Source organism: Oryx dammah, unplaced genomic scaffold (genome assembly GCF_014754425.2).
Source record: "Oryx dammah isolate SB20612 unplaced genomic scaffold, SCBI_Odam_1.1 HiC_scaffold_15, whole genome shotgun sequence".
Taxonomy (NCBI): domain Eukaryota; kingdom Metazoa; phylum Chordata; class Mammalia; order Artiodactyla; family Bovidae; genus Oryx; species Oryx dammah.
In genome coordinates this window covers 41,294,972-41,313,467 of record NW_024070199.1, presented here as the reverse complement: position 1 = coordinate 41,313,467, position 18,496 = coordinate 41,294,972, and the positions used below count along the sequence as shown (strand labels likewise).

Sequence of the window (18,496 nt, the reverse complement as noted above, 5' to 3'; positions counted from 1 at the left end):
GGGAGAACGAAGGATGGGGTTGGGGAAAAAGCTTGCAGTGAAGCCTGGCTGACACCTTTGACTGTGAGACCTGCACTGGCCAGGCAGGCCCACAGTACAGGAATGCAATCTCAACCAGCACGGGAGCTCTTTGGGCATGAGGCCCTCCTCCTGGCAGTGGATGTGGAGCCTGTGTGGCCGGTGCTGCCCCTCCTCACACACCCTCCTGGGTGAGCTGCAGGCCTGGCTGGAGGCAGGAGAATTGCCAAAGTGGGAGGCATTTTCCTGTCCCCGCTGCCTGAGGCTTCTACAGCTAATGATGGGGGAAGTGGAGGAAGGGGACTGAAGGGGTGCCTGGCAGGGGTGCCCTGCAGGGTGCCTAGCAGCTGCTGGGCCAGGAGCTCCCTGTGATGGATATCAAGAGAGAGGGTGCATCCCAGGTGAAGGCCTGCCACTCGGGTGGCAGTGCCCAGCTGATTGCAGACCTGTGGTTGCTGCTGAGGGAGGCCCCTTTGGCCTTGGCAGGGCACTCACTCCGCCATGGTGATGACACTTTCTCCCTCATTGCCCCAGAGGGCCAGGGCCCTGGGCCTCCCAGCATCCAGGTCCTGCTAAGTGAGGCTTCCCAAGTGGCGCTAGTGATAAAGACCCTGCCTGCCAATGCAGGAGATGTAAGGGACGCGGGTTTGATCCCTGGGTCAGGAAGCTCCCCTGGAGGAGGAAATGGCAACTCACTCCAGTATTCTTGCCTGGAGAATCCCATAGACAGAGGAGCCTGGCAGACTACAGGTCATGGGATCGCAAAGAGTTGGACACAACTGAAGCGGCTGAGCACGCACACACGAGTTAAGTGAGGAGTGCCAGGTGGGAACTAGGTGGGCCCCCCTGAGTCCTGGCAGGCTGAGACCACCTGGAAGGACCAGGAGCAAGGCCATTCTGAATATGGGCAGACAGATGACTCTGAGCACTTGGTAAGCTGGAGGACACCCTTGGGGAGAGGAGGAGTCATCTTCCACCAGCCCTGGGGTCTGCCTTCTGGAAGCTTCTGGCCACCCTGGGGCCCTAAGAATGCTAAGTAAGGGGAAGTAAGGCAGTGGGGGCTCAGTTGGGCAGCAGGTGGACAAGACAGAAAGTCCAGGGTAGGTGGCACAGCCTCATCTTTGGGTATCTTTACCAATGCGATCCTTGCCCCATCCCCTTTGTCCTGGGGTCCTCACTGGAGGCAAATAGCTAAAGGTCATGACCTCCCAGAGGCCCAGGCAGAGAAGACCAAGCCAGGGAGTGAGCCCATCTCCCTGGGAGCCAGGGAGCTGCTTCCTGATCTCCCAATAGCCTTCTCATGTGTGTGCCCACTTGTGCGTGTGTACACATCACTGATGTGTGTGTGTAGAGGTGTGTGGCGCTCTGCTGAGGCACCTGGAAGCAGAGACACAGGCGGACCAGAGAGCACCTGAGCACAGGTCGGGGGTGGCTCAGCAGACGGCGCGGCTGCTGGAGACCCGCTGAGCCCCCACGTGTGTGTGAGCTGGACCATGAGAGCTCAGAGGTCATCCCTTTCCATCTGAGCCCTTGTGCCTGGTTTCCCTGTAAGTGGTGCCAGTGCAGGGGTTCTGGATGGTTCTCAGATGGTGTCTGTGCCCTCCAGAAGCTTCACCGAGCACCCAGATTGAGGCCTGAGTGCAGGCTGGAGGGTATTTGACAGAGCTGGCTCCAGAGACCTTTGGACCTGGGCTCGACTGCTGGCGCTCCCCCTGTTAGCTCGGTGTCATGGCAGTCAGTTTCTGTGAGCCTTGGTTTTCTCCCACGTAAAATGGGGCCACATCTACCTCAAAGGCTTCAGGAAAAGATGCAACGAGATGATGGATGCCTTGAGGCGTCCAGCCTGGTCGGTGCCTGGCCCACAACAGAGACTGGAAAACGCAGCCCCTTGGCTGACATTCAGGGCAGGAAAGCTGGCCTGGGAAAGGGCGGCCCCAGCAAGGAGTCCCCACCCCCCATTCCAGGTGGACCCTGGGGGCACATCACTGAGCCGGAGAGGCACAGTTGTTCGTTCTTTTATTCACTCTCTCATCCCCCTCACACCACTGCCCCTCTGCTCTAGGGGAGCTGGGGACATGGGGACACCCACCCTCTGGGAATTCACAGGCTGGTAGGCTGGGGGACAGGCGTGTGGCCACAGCCATGGTGAGAATTTCACTAAAGCCCTGCATTGGGCCCTGGGTCTGGGAGGAGGTGGGGGTTGTTGTCAGGGAAAGAAGGTGGCAGACAGAAGACATGGCCGGGCGGCTGGAGTAGGGAGGGTGTGGGAGGGGCTGGAGCCATCTTTCTGATGAAGCTGAGGATATGAGACTTCACTGTTGCTCTTGCAGAGCCCCTGGGGTGCAGTGAAAAGTTGGGGAGGTCGTGAGGGGCTGGTGGTCAGCCTCCAAGCTCAGGGGCAGTGAGCGGTAAGGAAGCACGCGGTTGACTGCAGGCCCTGCTCCTCTCTGCGGCCTTGAGGGAGGGGCGGGTGACGGTGTACTGGGCAGACTACTGCCAGTCACACCATCCTTTGCCCTTTCTGTGTTGGAGGCGGCTCTTTAGACAGTGCGAGGCCAGGCTCAGCTGGAGGGGCAGTCCCCAGGCCCTCCAGAAAAGAAGGCCTTTACTCTCCTTCTGCCAAGAAGTCATCCCATCGCAGGCTTCCCAGGAGGCTTAAAACCCTGTGGATTTCAGGACAGGACATCCCTGGAAGTGTGTTGCCTTCCATACTACTCTGTTCAGGAAAGACACGGAGGGGTTGTCTCTCGTGGGTGCAAGTTACTCCTGATCTGTGTCTATCCTGAGGACTCAGGAAATACGGCTGCCCTGCTCTTGGGCACGTGATGGGGGATGGATGGGGAGTGACCTCCCTGATAGACATCTAGGGGCTTTAGGAGTAGAGTCTGGGGCCCATGAGAATGTCCAGTACCGCTGCCACACCCTCAGCTCTCCACCTCACAAAATGCTGCCCCCTTGACCTCTCTCTAGGTGGAGCTGGGGGTAGGTGGGCCACTCAGGTCTCAAATGGTGGAATGAAGGGCAGGGGACCAAATCCACACTGTCAGCTGGGAGACTGAGCCCTGGGTCTCTAGTCTCCCAAAGAGGTGCTGTGTGACTCCAGGCCAATCCTATCCCTCTCTGGGCCTCTGCTTCTCCCTTTGTCTGGCAATGGGGGTGGGTGGCCAGGCCCGCCCTGTTCTGGGGCTCCAGGGAGGGCAGAGGGGATGGCCGGGGCTGCGTCCACTGACTGCCTCTGCAGGTCTTGGATGGTGTCGGGCAGCGGCAGGTTCTGGGGCTTGGGCAGCACCAGCAGCGCAGCCAGGCCGCTCAGCACTGGTACCACCCTGCACGCCAGCAGGGGCAGGGAGGCGCCATAGATGCGCAGCAGCCGGACCAGAGGCCCCAGAGGTTCCTGCTTGGGTGGCCATCTGGCACAGGCCCCCTGCGGTCATCCTGCCGGTATAGATGCACCTGTGAGGGGTCGTACTGCCTGCCTACGGCTTTGACCTCTCACTCTGGCCAGGCCCTCTCAGTCCCAAGAGGCACCATGGGTCAGGCTGGGCTGGGATGCACCTGGGCAGCCCCAAGGTCAGGTGAAAGAGAAGTTCGAGGCACGAAAATCTGGTCTGGGGAAGGCCACGCCCACGGCCCCCTCCCAACCCGGAAGTCCCGCCTCCGTGGGGCTCACCTGAGCACAGTGGGGAAGAGCTAGGCGGTATAGATGGCGAAGCAGGTGAAGGCAGCCCCCACTCCCCTGAGCCCCAACACGGCGAGGGCTGAGCACAGGGCCTCCATCTCTGTGGACAGAGATGGGTTTGGCAGGCTTGTTGGCAGGGGTCCTGGGCTCTCCCCAAGACCTTCCAAATGTCTGCTCATCACCTCCACCTGGGTGTCCCCAGACCCCACACATGCACTGTGTCCTAAGTGACCACATTCCCTGCCCCCCAACCCCCCGCCCAGTCTGCTCCCACCTAGACTCCCAGATCCAGACCCTGGGAGTCCTCCTCCACCCTCTCCATTTCTCTGCCCTTCTCAACAGCACCGCCCCCTCCCCTCCCCATCCCAGCAATCCATCACAGTTATTCTGTCTCCACAGTTTTTCATAATGCTGTCCAGAGCAGGCTGCCACCATCTCATCCAGACGACCCAGCAGACTCCTCCCTAAGTGGGCCCTACTCTAGTCCAGTGCCCTTTTGATGGGGGAAAAAGAGGACTCTTTTTGTGGCTTAAGCTCTCCTAGGTAGGGAGCCTCTGGCCGCAGCCACGTGCATCCAGGCCCGCCTGCTCACCGTGGGGCACCAGCGTGTTGGCTAGGATGCAGAGGCCCGCCAGCACCAGGATCACAGGCAGCCCAGCAGCAGCAGGGTGCCGACCTTGGCTGGGATGTCCGCGACCACAATAAGGGCTTGGAGCAGGAAGATGTTGCTGCCTAGGGCCTGCAGGTCCAAGGTCAGGCAGTAAAAGGTGAAACCAAGGGCAAACCTGAGGGTGGGGGTACGCAGGTGAATTCTGGCTGGGGATGGGGCAGCTGGTTTGTTCTCCGACCTGCCTCCACCCTTCCCTGCTGGCTCTGTACCCATTGGTTGGGTGGTCGCTATGGACTACATTTCCCAGGTTCCCTTGCCAGTGCCACGTCTCCTGAGCTTTGGCCAATGGGAGGCACTGGGGAGAGACTGGAGGCGGGACTAGGGCAAAGCTGAAGTATTGCTCCCCGCTTCTCTGGGCACCTTGTTGGCAGTGGCTGCGTTCCCCTCCACGGCTCCAGCTTCCACTGACCAGCCCCTTTCTCTGTGGCCCTGGTGGGTTCAGTCTTTGCCAGGTGGTCCTGGCTCCTGAGCTCTGATAACCCCTCTCCCTTCTCTTTGGTTCTTCCAAACTAGGGTGCGCGCGTGCATGCTAAGCTTCGTCAGTCGTGTCTGACTCTTGTGATCCTGTGAACTGTAGCCCACCAGGATCCTCTGCCCATGGGATTCGCCAGGCAAGAATACTGGAGTGGGTTTCCATGCCCTCCTCTGGGGGATCTTCCCGACCCAGGGATAGAACCTGGATCTCTTACGACTCCTGCACTGGCAGGTGGGTTCTTTACCACCAGCGCCCCCTGGGAAGCCCCAGGGTAGATGTGCCTTTCTGCCGCTGAATTCTCCAGCTGCCTCCTCTGCCTGTTGGGCTCTGCAGTTCTCCTAGCAACTTTGCTGTGTATCCTCCTTGCTAATCTCTCCTGTTGACCTGTCCCAGCCTGAGTCCTCCTGGCCCCGGGCAGTTTCCTGTGGAAGCCTGACCGAGAGAGTCAGTGCCGCAGGCCTGGTCTTAGAGGCCCTCTCAGCCAGTGGGGTCAGTAGAAGAGTCGGCAGAGCCAGTGGACGCCAGCAGAGCCCTGACTCCAGGCTGCTGGTGGCCCGAGGCGGAGGCTGGGGCCGGGTGGGGTGGGGGTCATCAAGCGCACACTAGAGGGGCGTCTATCTGCACAGAGTGAAGACACAGGTCCGGAGGCCCAGGCCAGGAGTGCGGAGCAGAGTGACCAGGCTTCCAGGAGTCTGGCTCACACTCAGCTCTTCCTGCACGGCTGAGCGCAAGACCTGGATGGAGGGTGGGGAGGGTTGTCAGCATGCGGTCACTGCTTGGCTCTCCTCCCTATGACCCCCATCCTGGGGGCCCGGGCCCCTCCGTCCATCTCCCAGGGACCCTGTTCAGGGACAGGAGAGGGTCTGAGGGTCTAGCCCTGGAGGCAGGCCCAGCCTCGCCTCACCTTGACGGTCAGCGCATCTCCCACTGCCCTCTTTCCGTTGATGGTGGCCACCTTCTGTAGCTCCCACAGGCCCCGCTCCAGCCTGCCCATAATGAGGAGCCATCGTGCCGATTCTGCCAGCCACCTGGGGTTGGGGAGAGGGAGGAGAGCAGGAGGTCTCTGCCTGCTTCCCCCAGGGCCTGGCCTGCACGAGCCTCCCTGCCCCTCTGTCTCCTTCTGCCAAAGGGGTGGCCTCACTGGCTGCCCCAGGCTCAGGGTTGCTGAAGTCGGGGGGCCGGGGGTGGGGTGTGGCAAGCAGCAAAGGGCGCTGGCTGTGGGGGCCAGGTCCTTTCTGCCTCCTCCCTCTCTTGGGCTGGGGTTGGGGGTCCCTGTCCTTCCTTCCTGCCTCCCTCCTGACCCCAAGCCCCTTCTCCCGGCCTCACCTGGGAGCCAGGGCTGGGAGGGCCTGTGTGCAGTGAACACGCCCCTGATGGCTCCAGGACCTCTGTCCTGCAGGCCCACCAGGGTCCCCTGCTGTCCAGCCCTCCCGAGTGTCACAGGGCCCTCCTGCCCCCCTTTCACCCCCATGGCCACACCTTCCTGCCTGAGCTGGCCCCTCCCCTGGAGCCCCTTCCTGCAAACATCCTCACACCCATGGTGGGGCTCAGGCCCCCTCAGCCTGCACCCATTAGTCACCAGCGCCCGTCACCTCCAGCGCCCCCTGCAGGCGACCAGCCCACGGCCCTTGCCTCACTTTTGGCCCATTCACCCATGCCAGGGAACAGTCACCACCTCCTGGGTGCCAGTCAGCCCCACACCTCCCAGCGCCCCCTCCCTGTGGCAAGACCCAACCCCTAACACTAACCTGTCTCCCAGATCCTCAACATCAAGCCCAGACCCCCTGCACCATCCAGACCTCGGACCCCTTTCTGTGCCCACCGCCCCACACTGGCTTCTGCCGCTGGACACAGGTGCCCCAGCCAGACATGCTCCCCCCGCAGCAGGTGGGGCCCTGAGGTCCTTGGGGGTTTGCAGAGCCAGAGAGGGGTCTCAAGCGCACATCAGAGGTAGAGTTGACGAGACCCCGTGACCTGCCGGACTAGGTATGAAGGAGAGGGAGGTGTCAGGGCGACTCTGACTCCATTACCTGTGGGTGGGGGCTGCTGTCAACATTGGAGAGGCCCCGGGGAGGAGCAGGTGTAGATGCTACGTTTGTGATGCTGAGACAGTAGTGATGGGGATGTCACCCAGGTGTCTGGAGGCTGCAGAGAGGCAGGCCAAGGAGGGGGTGGGGGCCTGCAGCGTTTGGAGAAGTAGAGCCATGGGCACAGGGGAGGTCCCGGGAGAGGACAGTGGTGCCCTTCTGTGGGCTGCAGGGCCAGAGCGACAGGTGGCCGGGCGAGGGCGGCGGGGTCATCGGCGTGGGGTGGAACGTGCAGACGCGTCTCACGACGAGAAATTGGGTTGGAAGGGAAGCAGAGAAGCTGGTGGGAGCTGAGGGGCCATGGGGTCCCCTCCTCAGATGGGCCTCCTAAACTGAGTGGTCTGTGACGCTCTGATGTGTGGGATTTCTCTCCTGCTCATCACTGTCTCCCCGGGCACAGCCAGGGCCCCGCCCCGGCTGGTGCTCAGTGGCCATTTGTTGGAGTGATGAAGTAGTGGAGTCTCAAAGGCACATGTACCCACAGTCCCCGCCTGGGCCTGTCTGCTAGGGCGAGCAGGGCTCGGCCGCGCGGGCCAGCATCAGCGCCGGGCCCTGGAGGCTGCCTCACTGACCTCTGCCCTTTACTCTCGTGATATGGGGGCCAGTCTGCCAACCCCGAAGGCTGCCGGCCGGGTGCAGGTACCTCTGCTCAGAGCTGCTGCGTGAGATGTGATTGCCTCCTGCTCTGAGGAGTGACTGTGTTCTCGGAGTAGGGTGTGTGTGTGTGTGTGTGTGTGTGTGTGTTGTAGCTTTGCATCCCATCCGCCCTGACCTGGCCTAGTGCTGCCAGGCCTGGCACAAAGGAGGGGCTCAGAACACGTGCCCGGAGGTGCACATGCCAAGGCAGGCAAGGACAGGAGACAGGGATGGGCTGAGAAGTGATGGGGAGGAAGGGAGAGGAGACGCCTGGGAGGAGCAGGGGAAGGAGAGGCCCTGGATCGGGGGTGGGGGGTGTTGGGAGCAGGCTCCTGTGGCTCCCGTCTGGCTTTCTGCATCCCAGGCCTCTGCGCCCAGGGTGGAGAGTGGGTCTCCTGCAGGGAGGGAGCTGGGCGGCACCCACCAGGAGTACACAAAGCAGAGGAAGTAGGGAATGGAGACAACCGACTGCAGCAGCGTCCAGTCGTGCCCTAGGCCACCGCAGCCAGGAGGACGTGGCCGAAGGTGTAGCCCAGGGAGTTCAGAGTCATCACCAAGATGCGGGCTTGTGCTGATGTCCACTCTGCCAAGTGGAGACCAAGTGGGTCGGCCTGGGAGCCTGCACAAGCCTCCCCTGCCCGGCCAGGGTCGGGGACCTACGGAGAATGATGGTGTTCAGCATGGTGCCCACCACAGCGAAGGCCACGAGGAAACGGAAGAGGCAGTACATGAGGAAGGTGGGGGCGAAGGCAGCCGCCGTGCCTGCCACGGCCACCTGAAGGTGGTTCCAGGTCAGCACCCACCGGTGCCCAAACATGCGGCAAACACATGGGGAGGGCAGCCGGGTCCATGGGGTGCCACGGCGCTGGCCATGGGGGTCTGGACCACTGGAGCCCACCTTCTGCTTGCCCACTGAGCGACTCCCGGGTCCAGACCCACATTCTGCATCCACGGAGGGAGGGCTTGTGAGCACAGGGAGCACCCCCTGAGGCACTGGGCAGGGGGTGAGCTCCCCGTCAGCAGGGGCAGCCAAGCAGCAGCTGGTCAGCCAAGCAGCAACCTGTGGCCGTGCAGGTTTTAGCAGTGAATGTTTGATGAGAACAATGACCCTTCACGGCCTCAGAGGGGAATCTGTGAAGCCCAGGTCCAGAGAGGGACTCAGCTTGCTCAGCAGCACAGCTGGAGGGTCTCATGAGAGGGACCCACATCAGATGGAGTTTTCTCCCCAGATCCCGCCAGTTAAGGGCCAGTCAGGGCCCGGGGTCTCGGGGCGCAGGGGCAGTGAGGGGACGGGGCACCTCACCTGTCAGATACTTGGCTGTACACAGCCACTCCCACCAGGCTCCCGGCCAGGTAGATGGACCGCTCCATGGGCTTCAGGGCCTGAGCGTCACACACCAGGTACCACTGGTGGGAGAGGAGAAGCTGGGGATCTGAGCTCAGGAGGCTGGGAGGGGGCGGCGGGGGGTCCAGATGGGAAAACCCAGGGAGGTGGGTGTCCGGCCCGGTGACCTTAGGGGTCATCATCCCTTGCCTAAGCCCCTCCTTGGCTCCCTGTTATCCCAGGCCTGGAGTCAGGCCCTCTCTGGGCTCATCCGCCTCCTCGCTGGGCCCCTCTACATCATCCAGCCACGCTGGCGCCTTCTCTCAGCTTTCAGAGGCCACTTCCCTCCGTTCCGTAGAGTCCCCCTCCTGCTTGCTGGGGGGCCACCTCTCCTGTCTCCCTCATCTGCTGGAGGCTGCCTCTGGGAACCCAGTGACTCTGCGGAGTGCCCCTGAGGTTCCTGCAAGCTCATTTCTGCCACCAGCCCTGGCAGGGCGATGTGGCCAAGAAGGAGCTGGAAGCTGCCTGCGAATGTGGAGGCCAACGGTGGGGGGACTCCCCTCGCTGCCCCTTGGGACTGGGCCATTTTGAATCCAACCGGCTGTGATCTGTGACTTTGGCCTCTAGGGTGTCAGGACTTGGGGAGGGTCTGAGGGGAGGCCCCCACCTCAGTCACGATGGGGGAGGTGAAGGTGCTGCGGTCACAGACCCAGCCGTCCACGCACGGCTCCATGTCGGCCTCGCTCCAGTTGGTGGCCGTGGCGTTGGGGTCCAGGAGCTGCCACTGTGGGTGGCGGAAGCAGCGACACTGGAGGGGCCCACGTTTGAGGCCCGGCGGGATGGAGACGGCCAGGAGAGCCTGGGGGTCCGGGGCCCCGGGGACACTGGCCTGGGCCGTGCTGTTGTCCAGGAGGGGCACCCAGTAGCCGTGGCTGGGCACGGCGGCTGAGAAGTTCTCCAGTACGTTCTGAGGGGCGAACCACGTGATGGGGACCACCAGGGCCACCATCTGGAGAACCTGGAACTGGCCCCGGCTGCCCACTCGGTCCAGGTGTTCAGAAAAAGCCATGGAGCCTGCCTGGAGGCGCCAGGGGAGGTGCCCACCTCACAGAGGCTGGCTCAGGGCAGAGGGGCCGATGCGGGGGGCCTGCCCCCCACCGCAGCACCTCCTGCTGCGCTAGCCGGGCTGCCCAGGGCATGGCAGGGATGCCCGCCGTGAAGATTCAGCCTGGGGGTCTCCGGGCACCATCACTCAGGGTGGCTCTGGCTGGGACCTGAGTCTACGAGGTGTGACCCTGAAGCCACCAGCACCTCCCCAGAGACACAGCTGCCCCTGGACCTCTGGGAGAAGCTGAGTTGGGGAAGCGGGGAAAGAGGAGGCTGAGGTCACCTAGGCCGGGGTCACTGTGACCAGGTGAGGAAGAGGGCTTCGTGGTCACTTCCTCGGGTAAAGTTTAACCCAGCTCTGAGGGAGGGACAGACTCAGAGGTCCTGCAGCTCCCACCCTGCATGGGCTGGGCGGCCTTGGCTCTGCCCCTCTGTACCCCTGCCATCTCGTGCCTGCCTGTGCCAGGGGCACTGAGGGCTGACCCAGGAGAGGCGCTGCCCGGGGTCCTCTCAACCTAGGGGCTGGCGTGAGGCTGGAGCAACATCCGTGCTCTGTGAGGACTGTGTGTGTGTGTGTGTGTGTGTGTGTGTGTGTAGCCCGAGTCACCAGCAAGTGTCCAAACCCATGTGTCCCAGCCAGCGTGGCCCAGCCCCCCGCCCGCGGCCCCTCCCTTCCACGTGTCTGCCGTCATTAATGCCCTCCTCCCCACCGCTTTGCTCTCTTGAGTCTTTCAGTGTCTCCAGACACCCCATGGGTTCCTCAAGCTCAGTGTCACCTCAAGATCTCTGCCCCCTCCCCCAATCCACTGCTAGATCCCTAGTCTTGCTTCACATCTCCCGCACCGCGCCTGTCAACCCCTCCAGTGGCTGAGCCCTGCTAACTCCTCCTCCCCCACCCCTGTGTCTCGGCAGCTGTCCCCTCGCAGGTCTCCCTGCCCCCTCGCAGGTCTCCCTGCCCCGGTTCCTGTCCCTTCTGCCTGTCCCCACACTACAAAGCCCTCCCGTCGAATCCTGCTCAAAAGCCAGGGGCGTCCCCCTCAGCAGTGAGGCAGGAGCTGGCCGACCTCCCACGGCCGAGGCAGAGGGGAGCAGTGAGCGCTGGGTGGGGGACTCAAGAAAGACTGGACCCGAGCGAGGAGAGACCTCCTTGGTTGCAAGGGGGTTGGTCGTCCAGGTGAAAGCCAGAAGCCACATTCCCAGGTGGTGTTAGTGATAAAGAACCTGCCTGCCAACGCGGGAGATATGAGATGTGGGTTCGATCCCTGGGTCGGGAAGATCCCCTGGAGGAGGGCGCAGCAACCCACTCCAGTATTCCTGCCTGGAGACCGAGGAGCCTGGTGGGCTGTGGCCCACAGCGTCACAAAGAGTCGGACACGACTGAAGCGACTTAGCATGCTTGCATGTATACACGAGTACACAGATGCACGTGCCTATGTGTGTACACGAGCGCATGGATGGGTGAGCACATCTATGGACGAATGTATTCAAGTGTGTGTGACATCTGGCAGGTAGGTGGTGGGCAGTGGAGCGGCGGTGGTGACCCAGCTTGTTCTCACGTGCTTTGGGTGTGAGGCTGCCCCTCCCCGGCCCACTACTTCTTTCTCTCTTGCTCTCTCTCCCCTCTGCTCATTCATGTAGCTCACAGGCACAACCTCTTCACCTCCCCGGCCTCTGTGCCCCAACCAACCGACTCCCACGAGCACCCTGTATGGGCTCAATGGGCTCCTGCCATTGCTCAGAGAGTGCCCCTAGCCTGAAATGCTGTCTCCTAGCTCACCCTGGGCCACATCCTGCATGTACCATAAGACCCTCCTCCTCCAGGGCGCTCTCCTCGCTTACTCCTGCCTCCCCCTGGAGCTCAGAGTGGGCAGTGGAGCCCCAGCTTCACACCGTCCTGCACTTTCTGTTATTGTCCAGCTGGCCTCATTTCCATCTGGTTCATGTTGGGCAGAAACCCTTCTTTAGAGCATTCTTGGAACCCAGGTTTGGACAGCAAACAAAGGTTCCATGAAGACATGTTCCAACTGGTTTTAAAAATAACTTCTTCCCCCGCCCCCCCCATAATAAAATTAATGTAGGCACCTTCCAAAAAATTCAGAAAATACTGAAAGGTAATAAGAAAACGAAGGTCACTCCTAAAGTCACCAACCACGATCACCGCTGGTAACACTTTGGTGTAAATACTTGCACACGCTATTTTAGTCAATGTAAGTTTGATCCCTGAGTTGGGAAGATCCTCTGGAGCAGGAAATGGCAATCCACTCCAGTATTCTTGCCTGGAAAATTCCATGGACAGAGGAGCCTGGCGGGCTACAGTCCATGGGGTCACAAAGAGTCAGACAGGACTGAGCAGCTGAGCACAGCACGTTCTGCCTCAGAAGCTTGGGATGGAAACGAAGCTTAACGTCTTTTGTAAAATCCAAGCGAAGAGCCCCTGCCTTTTACCTGGTGATTCTAGCTTAGCCACACTTACTGTGCTTATGATTGTGTTTGCCCTTTTAGTGCCTTTTCTTCTTTACTGTATTTTCCCTTTAAGTCTGTTTCCTTGCTCCTGTTTTCCATGGAATCCATTGCCTTTTCTTGTTCTGTGTTTCTTCTCTTGGGTTTGGCAGGAGTTCGTTTTACTTCCGTTAGCTTTCTATTTGAGCACACGAACTAGGAGCTACTTTATATCATCTCCTCTTCAAACCTCCCACCCACTCTGTCCTCTCAATAGATGTCTTCTCTCCTTATTTCACAAAGAAAGTAGAAGCCCTCAGGAGCCAACAAGCTGATTCTCTCACCAGCCCACCTGCCTCAGTGCCCCCACAGTCTGCCTTCCCTCCTGCCACCATAAATGCCCCAAGCGCCCTTTCACCAAGGCCAGCCCCTCCCTGTGAGCCCTCTTGCCCACCTCCCCACCTGTTGCCCTTCCTCCTTGGCACCTGTCTTACCCTCCCAACTGGACAATTTCCATCAATGTACGAATATGTTCCTTTTCTCCAGACCTCAGAAAGACCCCCTCCCTTTCAACCTCTCATCTCTCTTCAATTGCCAACCTCTTTTTCTGCGTCTGTCTACGGTACAGTTCCACGAAAGGCTTGTAAACATGCAGTTCCCGTTTTTCTCTTCCCGTTCTTTCATGGATCCGGTCCCTTTTTTTCCCGGACACTCATGGTCTCCAGCGATGTTCCTGCAGCAAGCTCAGTGGCGTTTTCGGCCTTCATCGTACTTTGAGCATCACAGCTCCTGAGCCTTCTCCTTCCCTACCACCCCGCCCCCGGGGCCCCAGGGTTAGCCTGTCCCGGCGCCTCTTCCCCGGCCCCGCTTCTCTGTCTCTTTGGCTGATTCATTCTCTTCTCCACTCTTCCCCCTGGGGCCACAGGGCTAGTCCTTGGTCCTCTCCTCTGTCTCACTCCTCTATCATCAGGACAGTTCACCTCTTCAAAAACCTCTTCTTGGAATGCTAGACTGTAGGGCTTCCCATGTGGCTCAGACGGTGAAGAATCTGCCAGCAATGCAGGAGACCTGTGTTCAATCCCTGGGTGGGGAAGATCCCCTGGAAAAGAGAATGGCAGCCCACTCCAGTATTCTGGCCTGGAGAATTCCATGGAGAGAGGAGCCTGGTGGGCTACAGTCCACGGGGTCGCAAGGAGTGAGACGGCTGAGCGACTCATACTTTCACATTTTCAAACATGGGGACCTGTTGAAATATCCTAGGACCCAGTTGGAGCCACTCCTGCCTGGGGTGCCATGCCAACAAATGAATGCTTAGATAACATTTGTGTCCCCGTAAATGCTCTGCTTGACCAGAAACGCCATGTATGCAGCCAGTTAGTCCCCAGACACAAGCCAACCCTGGGCTCTGTACTGTTGCCCTGCTGCTTCTCATTCCAAACAAGGCTGACTATATGTTCTCAGCCAATCCAATATATTCTCCTTTTCTCATACTATTTTTTGTTCTTTATCTTATTAGGCTTCTTGCCTTCCCCCTCCCCTATTTTGCAGTTCTCTGAATGGAGATGATCGGTGTTACAAAGGTTGGTTTTTTTTTTTTTTCCATCTTATTCACAATTTTAAAAAAATTATTGGAGTACAGCTGATTTACAACGTTGTGTTAGTTTCAGGGTACAGCATAGTGATTCAGCTTCATATATATATGTATATATATACTTATTTTTTTACAGGTTATTTTCCCTTACAGAATATTGAGCAGAGTTCTCTGTGCTGTGTAGTAGGTCCTTCTTGGCTCTCTATTTTACATGTACTAGTGTATGTGTTAACCCCAAGCTTCTAATTTATCCCTGGCCCCTCCCGCATTTCTTCTTAGGTCACCCTAAGTCTGTTTTCGAAATCTATGTCTTATCCATTTTGTACATAAGTTCATTTATATAATTAAAAAAAATTAGATTCCACGTATGAGTGATATCGTATGTTATTTGTCTTTCTCTGTCTGACGCTTCATTTATTGTGATAATTTCTAGGTTCATCCATGAAGTGTTAAACTTTGTGTTGCCTCGGTTATTTTCTTTAATCATTTTCTAGCAGACCTAATCTGCGTCTCACACTTACCGAAGCCAAAGTTGAGTTCCCTTTCAACATACTTCTCTGTGGCTTTCCTATCTCAGCTGTCAGAGACTCCACTTTGCCTGTAGCTCAGGACAAAACCCTGGAGTCATCCCTGTCACACTGCGTATGCCATTTGCCAAGATGGCCTGTTGTCTTGACCTTCAAGCCATGCCCGGGCCATGCCCGCTCCTTACCTTCTCCACTGCTCCCTCTGTGTCCCAAACCACCGCCATTCCAAGAAATGGAAATTTTTATTCGAGTATTAAACTGAGGGTTGTAACCTAGGAGACAGTCTCTCAGAGGCTGAGCATTCTGCATTGCAGGAGGGTTCTTTACTGTCTGAGCCACCAGAAAAGCTTCTGTTTTATGATTTGGTTTTTGGCCCCAAGGCTTGTGGGATCTTGGCTCCCTGACCAGGGATCAAACCCACACTGCATTGGAAACCAAAGTCCTGACTACTGGACAGTCCCAATTTAGCTCTTTTAGAAAATATTTCTTTTTCTGCAATGGGTCATGGTTCTGGCACACAGGATCTTCGGTCTTCATTGAGGCCATGGGCTCCAGGTCCTTGATCAGGGATGGAACCTGGGCCCCTTGCATTGGGAGTGTGGTGTCTTAGCCACAGGGAGGTCCCCTTTAGTGCTTTTCTAAATGTGAGAAGGTGCGCAAATTCGAGTTCATAAAAAATTTCTCCTGAAAGTAGCTAATTATCAGAATGCCTTTTCTGCAAGTTTTCCAGGGCATAAAGTACCTCATGCTGATCTTTGGCCTCAGTTTTTTTTAGGATATTGTAGGTCCGAGACTATAGTGGCTAATGACTTGATTCCTGTAGAATTGGATGGTAGGCAACATTCTTTATTTTACAATCCCTTCCCTTTCGATCTTAATTCCCACCAAGGTTTAGGAGGCGTTCTGTGTCCACGTTAGGAATGCTCATCTCAGGGTCAGGCAAGGATTTTGCTGGTCGGCCTCTCAGTGTGCTGTTCCTGGATTAGGCCCTGCTGGTGCGTGCGTGCCCAGTCGTGCCCAACTCTTTACAACCCGGTGGGCCCGCCAGGCTCCTCTGTCCATGGAATTCTCCAGGCAAGAACACTGGAGTGGGTTGCCATTCTCTTCTCCGGAGGATCTTCCTGACCCAAGGACTGAAGCCCCGTCTCCTGTTTCTGGCAGGTGGATTGTTTACCACTGAGCCACCTGGGAGGCATGGGAGCCAAAGCCTCTGTCTTATAGTTGCTTATGGTTCAGGACATGCTCCTGCCTCGTTGCTTCTTCCCGTGTTCAGTTGCACTACCATTGATCTCACAGAGCTGGGTATCTTATATATCGTTGCAAGGCCTCTGCGCCGTGTACCGTGTGTGTTCCGTCGTGTCTGACTCTTTGTGACCCCATGGACTGTAGCCCACTAGGCTCCTCTAGGTCCATGGGATTTCCCAGGTGCCGCGGCCAGCACAGCAGGTAGGAATGGAAAGTGGCCGATGCACAGTTTGGGAAAAAAGAAACTAGAGACAGAATGAAAGTTTTAAAGATGGGACCGGGGGATTCAAGACCTCTTGGATCAAGAGCCCCTGTTCCTCGGAGCCACATCACTTTAATTTAGTTTCTTGGCAAGCAGAAAGTATCTGCTGTGCTACGATGAAGTCAGCCTCCTGTGTCCCCGGTCACATCTCCCGTTTTATTGATTACTTTAAACTATCTTTGTTATTTTCTTGTACAAGGGCTATCACCTGGCTGGAGGTCATAGACCCGCATATGCCTTGGGAAAACATCTTAGTGTGTGCACGGCAGCGTTTTGAACTTGCGCTGACCCAGCGTTCCAAGGTCCACACTACGTTTTTTCTTAGCAGGGCATGACAACCCCAACTGATCAACCTGATGTACTTTTATTTGGGTTATGCTCTACTGCTATATTTTCCTTTTATTCTTTTCCCATGATGATTTTCTCACGGCTTAGCCAGAGCAACAGGCGGCTGACTATTAACCCCTGCATAGCTCCCTTTTTGTAGCAGAAGATATGTTGATCTTGCAACATCTTTCTTCAACAGTTCTCGGAGGGTTTTTTGCATGCATCTGTGGACTAAAGAGAAGATTATAGTGAAACAGCAAAACATAGCTAGTGTTCCAATGAGACCACCTCTGATACCTTTGATCCATTCGAGAGGACTCAATGCCAGGAGTGTTCAGATTGGTTATATTCCTGGGGGGTTACACAGAAAGTAGTAATGTTCCAGTCACACTTTAATGTATTTGTAATTTAAGATTTTGTACTTCTTCTAAGAGTAGCACTGCATTTTCTAAATCCACCAACCTGTTGTTAATCTCCTCATCTATGTGAGATTAGGCTCCCCAAGTGGAACTGGCATTTTTATGCCATTCCTGCACAAAAGTGGTGGTTTGTACCATCTGATAGAGGGCTGTTTCTGCCACTGGTGCTGTGGTGGTGATGGCGATGATGTCCATTATGGCGGCAATAAGGAGCCCAATTTCCCACAGTTTGTTGTGATCCACATAGTCAAGGGCTTTGGCAGAGTTAATAAAGCAGAAGTAGATGTTTTTTCTGGAACTCTCTCACTTTTTTGATGATCCAACAGATATTGGCAATTTGATCTCTGGTTCCTCTGCCTTTTCTCAATCCAGCTTCAACATCTGGAAGTTCACAGTTCATGTACTGTTGAAGCCTGGCTTGGAGAATTTTGAGCATTACTTTGCTAGTGTGTGAGAAGAGTGCAATTGTGCAGTAGTTTGAGCATTCTTTGGCATTGCCTTTCTTAGGGATTGGAATGAAAACTGTGGCCACTGCTGAGTTTTCCAGATTTGCTGGCATATTGAGTGCAGCCCTTCACAGCATCATCTTTTAGGATTTGAAACAGCTCAACTAGATTTCCATCACCTCCACTAGTTTTGTTCATAGGAATGCTTCCTAAAGCCTACTTGACTTCGCATTCCAGGATGTCTGGTTTTAGGTGAGTGATCACACCACCTTGATTATCTGGGTCATTAAGATCTTTTTTGTATAATTCTTCTGTATATTCTTGCCACCTCTTCTTAATATCTTCTGCTTCTGTTAGGTCCATACCATTTCTGTCCTTTATTGTGCCCATCTTTGCATGAAATGTTCCCTTGGTATCTCTAATTTTCTTGAAGAGATCTCTAGTCTTTCCCATTCTATTGTTTTCCTCTATTTCTTTGCATTGATTACTGAAGAAGGCTTTCTTATCTCTCTTTGCTATTCTTTGGAATTCTGCATTCAGATGGGTATATCTTTCCTTTTCTCCTTTGCCTTTAGCTTCTCTTCTTTTCACAGCTATTTGTAAGGCCTCCTCAGACAACCATTTTGCCTTTTTGCATTTGTTTTTCTTGGGGATGGTCTGAATCACTGCCTCCTGTACAATGTCATGAACCTCCGTCCATTGTTCTTCAGGCACTCTGTCTATCAGATCTAATCCCTTGAATCTATTCGTTACTTCCACTGTATAATCGTAAGGGATTTGATGTAGGTCATACCTGAATGGTCTAGTGGTTTTCCCTACTTTCTTCAACTTAAGTCTGAATTTGGCAATAAGGAGTTCATGATCTGTGCCACAGTCAGCTCCTGGTCTTGTTTTTGCTGACTGTATAGAGCTTTTCCATCTTTGGCTGCAAAGAATATAATCAATCTGATTTCGGTGTTGACCATCTGGTGATGTCCATGTGTGATTTTCAACAAACTGTGGAAAATTCTCAAAGAAATACCAGAAAGGAATACCAGACCACCTGACCTGCCTCCTGAGAAATCTGTATGCAGGTCAAGAAGCAACGGTTAGAACTGGACATGGAACAACAGACTGATTCCAAATCGGGAAAGGAGGACATCAATGCTGTGTATTGTCACTCTGCTTATTTAACTTATATGCAGTGTACATCATGCGAAATGCTGGGCTGGATGAACACAAGCTGGAATCAAGATTTCTGGGAG

At 56.3% G+C, this 18,496-nt stretch overlaps 1 protein-coding gene across 1 annotated transcript; it reads right to left on the bottom strand.

The window, feature by feature from the left end:
* Nucleotides 1-2,330: 2,330 nt before the first annotated feature.
* On the bottom strand, nucleotides 2,331-9,958 carry LOC120874095 (solute carrier family 22 member 12-like). The gene is given in 13 exon segments (XM_040255204.1): nucleotides 2,331-2,472; nucleotides 3,249-3,407; nucleotides 3,409-3,453; nucleotides 3,689-3,797; nucleotides 4,290-4,349; nucleotides 4,352-4,482; nucleotides 5,467-5,576; nucleotides 5,747-5,870; nucleotides 7,990-8,053; nucleotides 8,056-8,148; nucleotides 8,226-8,380; nucleotides 8,869-8,972; nucleotides 9,557-9,958. Coding segments are annotated over 13 exon segments (1,698 nt in total).
* Between the last annotated feature and the right edge of the window lie 8,538 nt (nucleotides 9,959-18,496).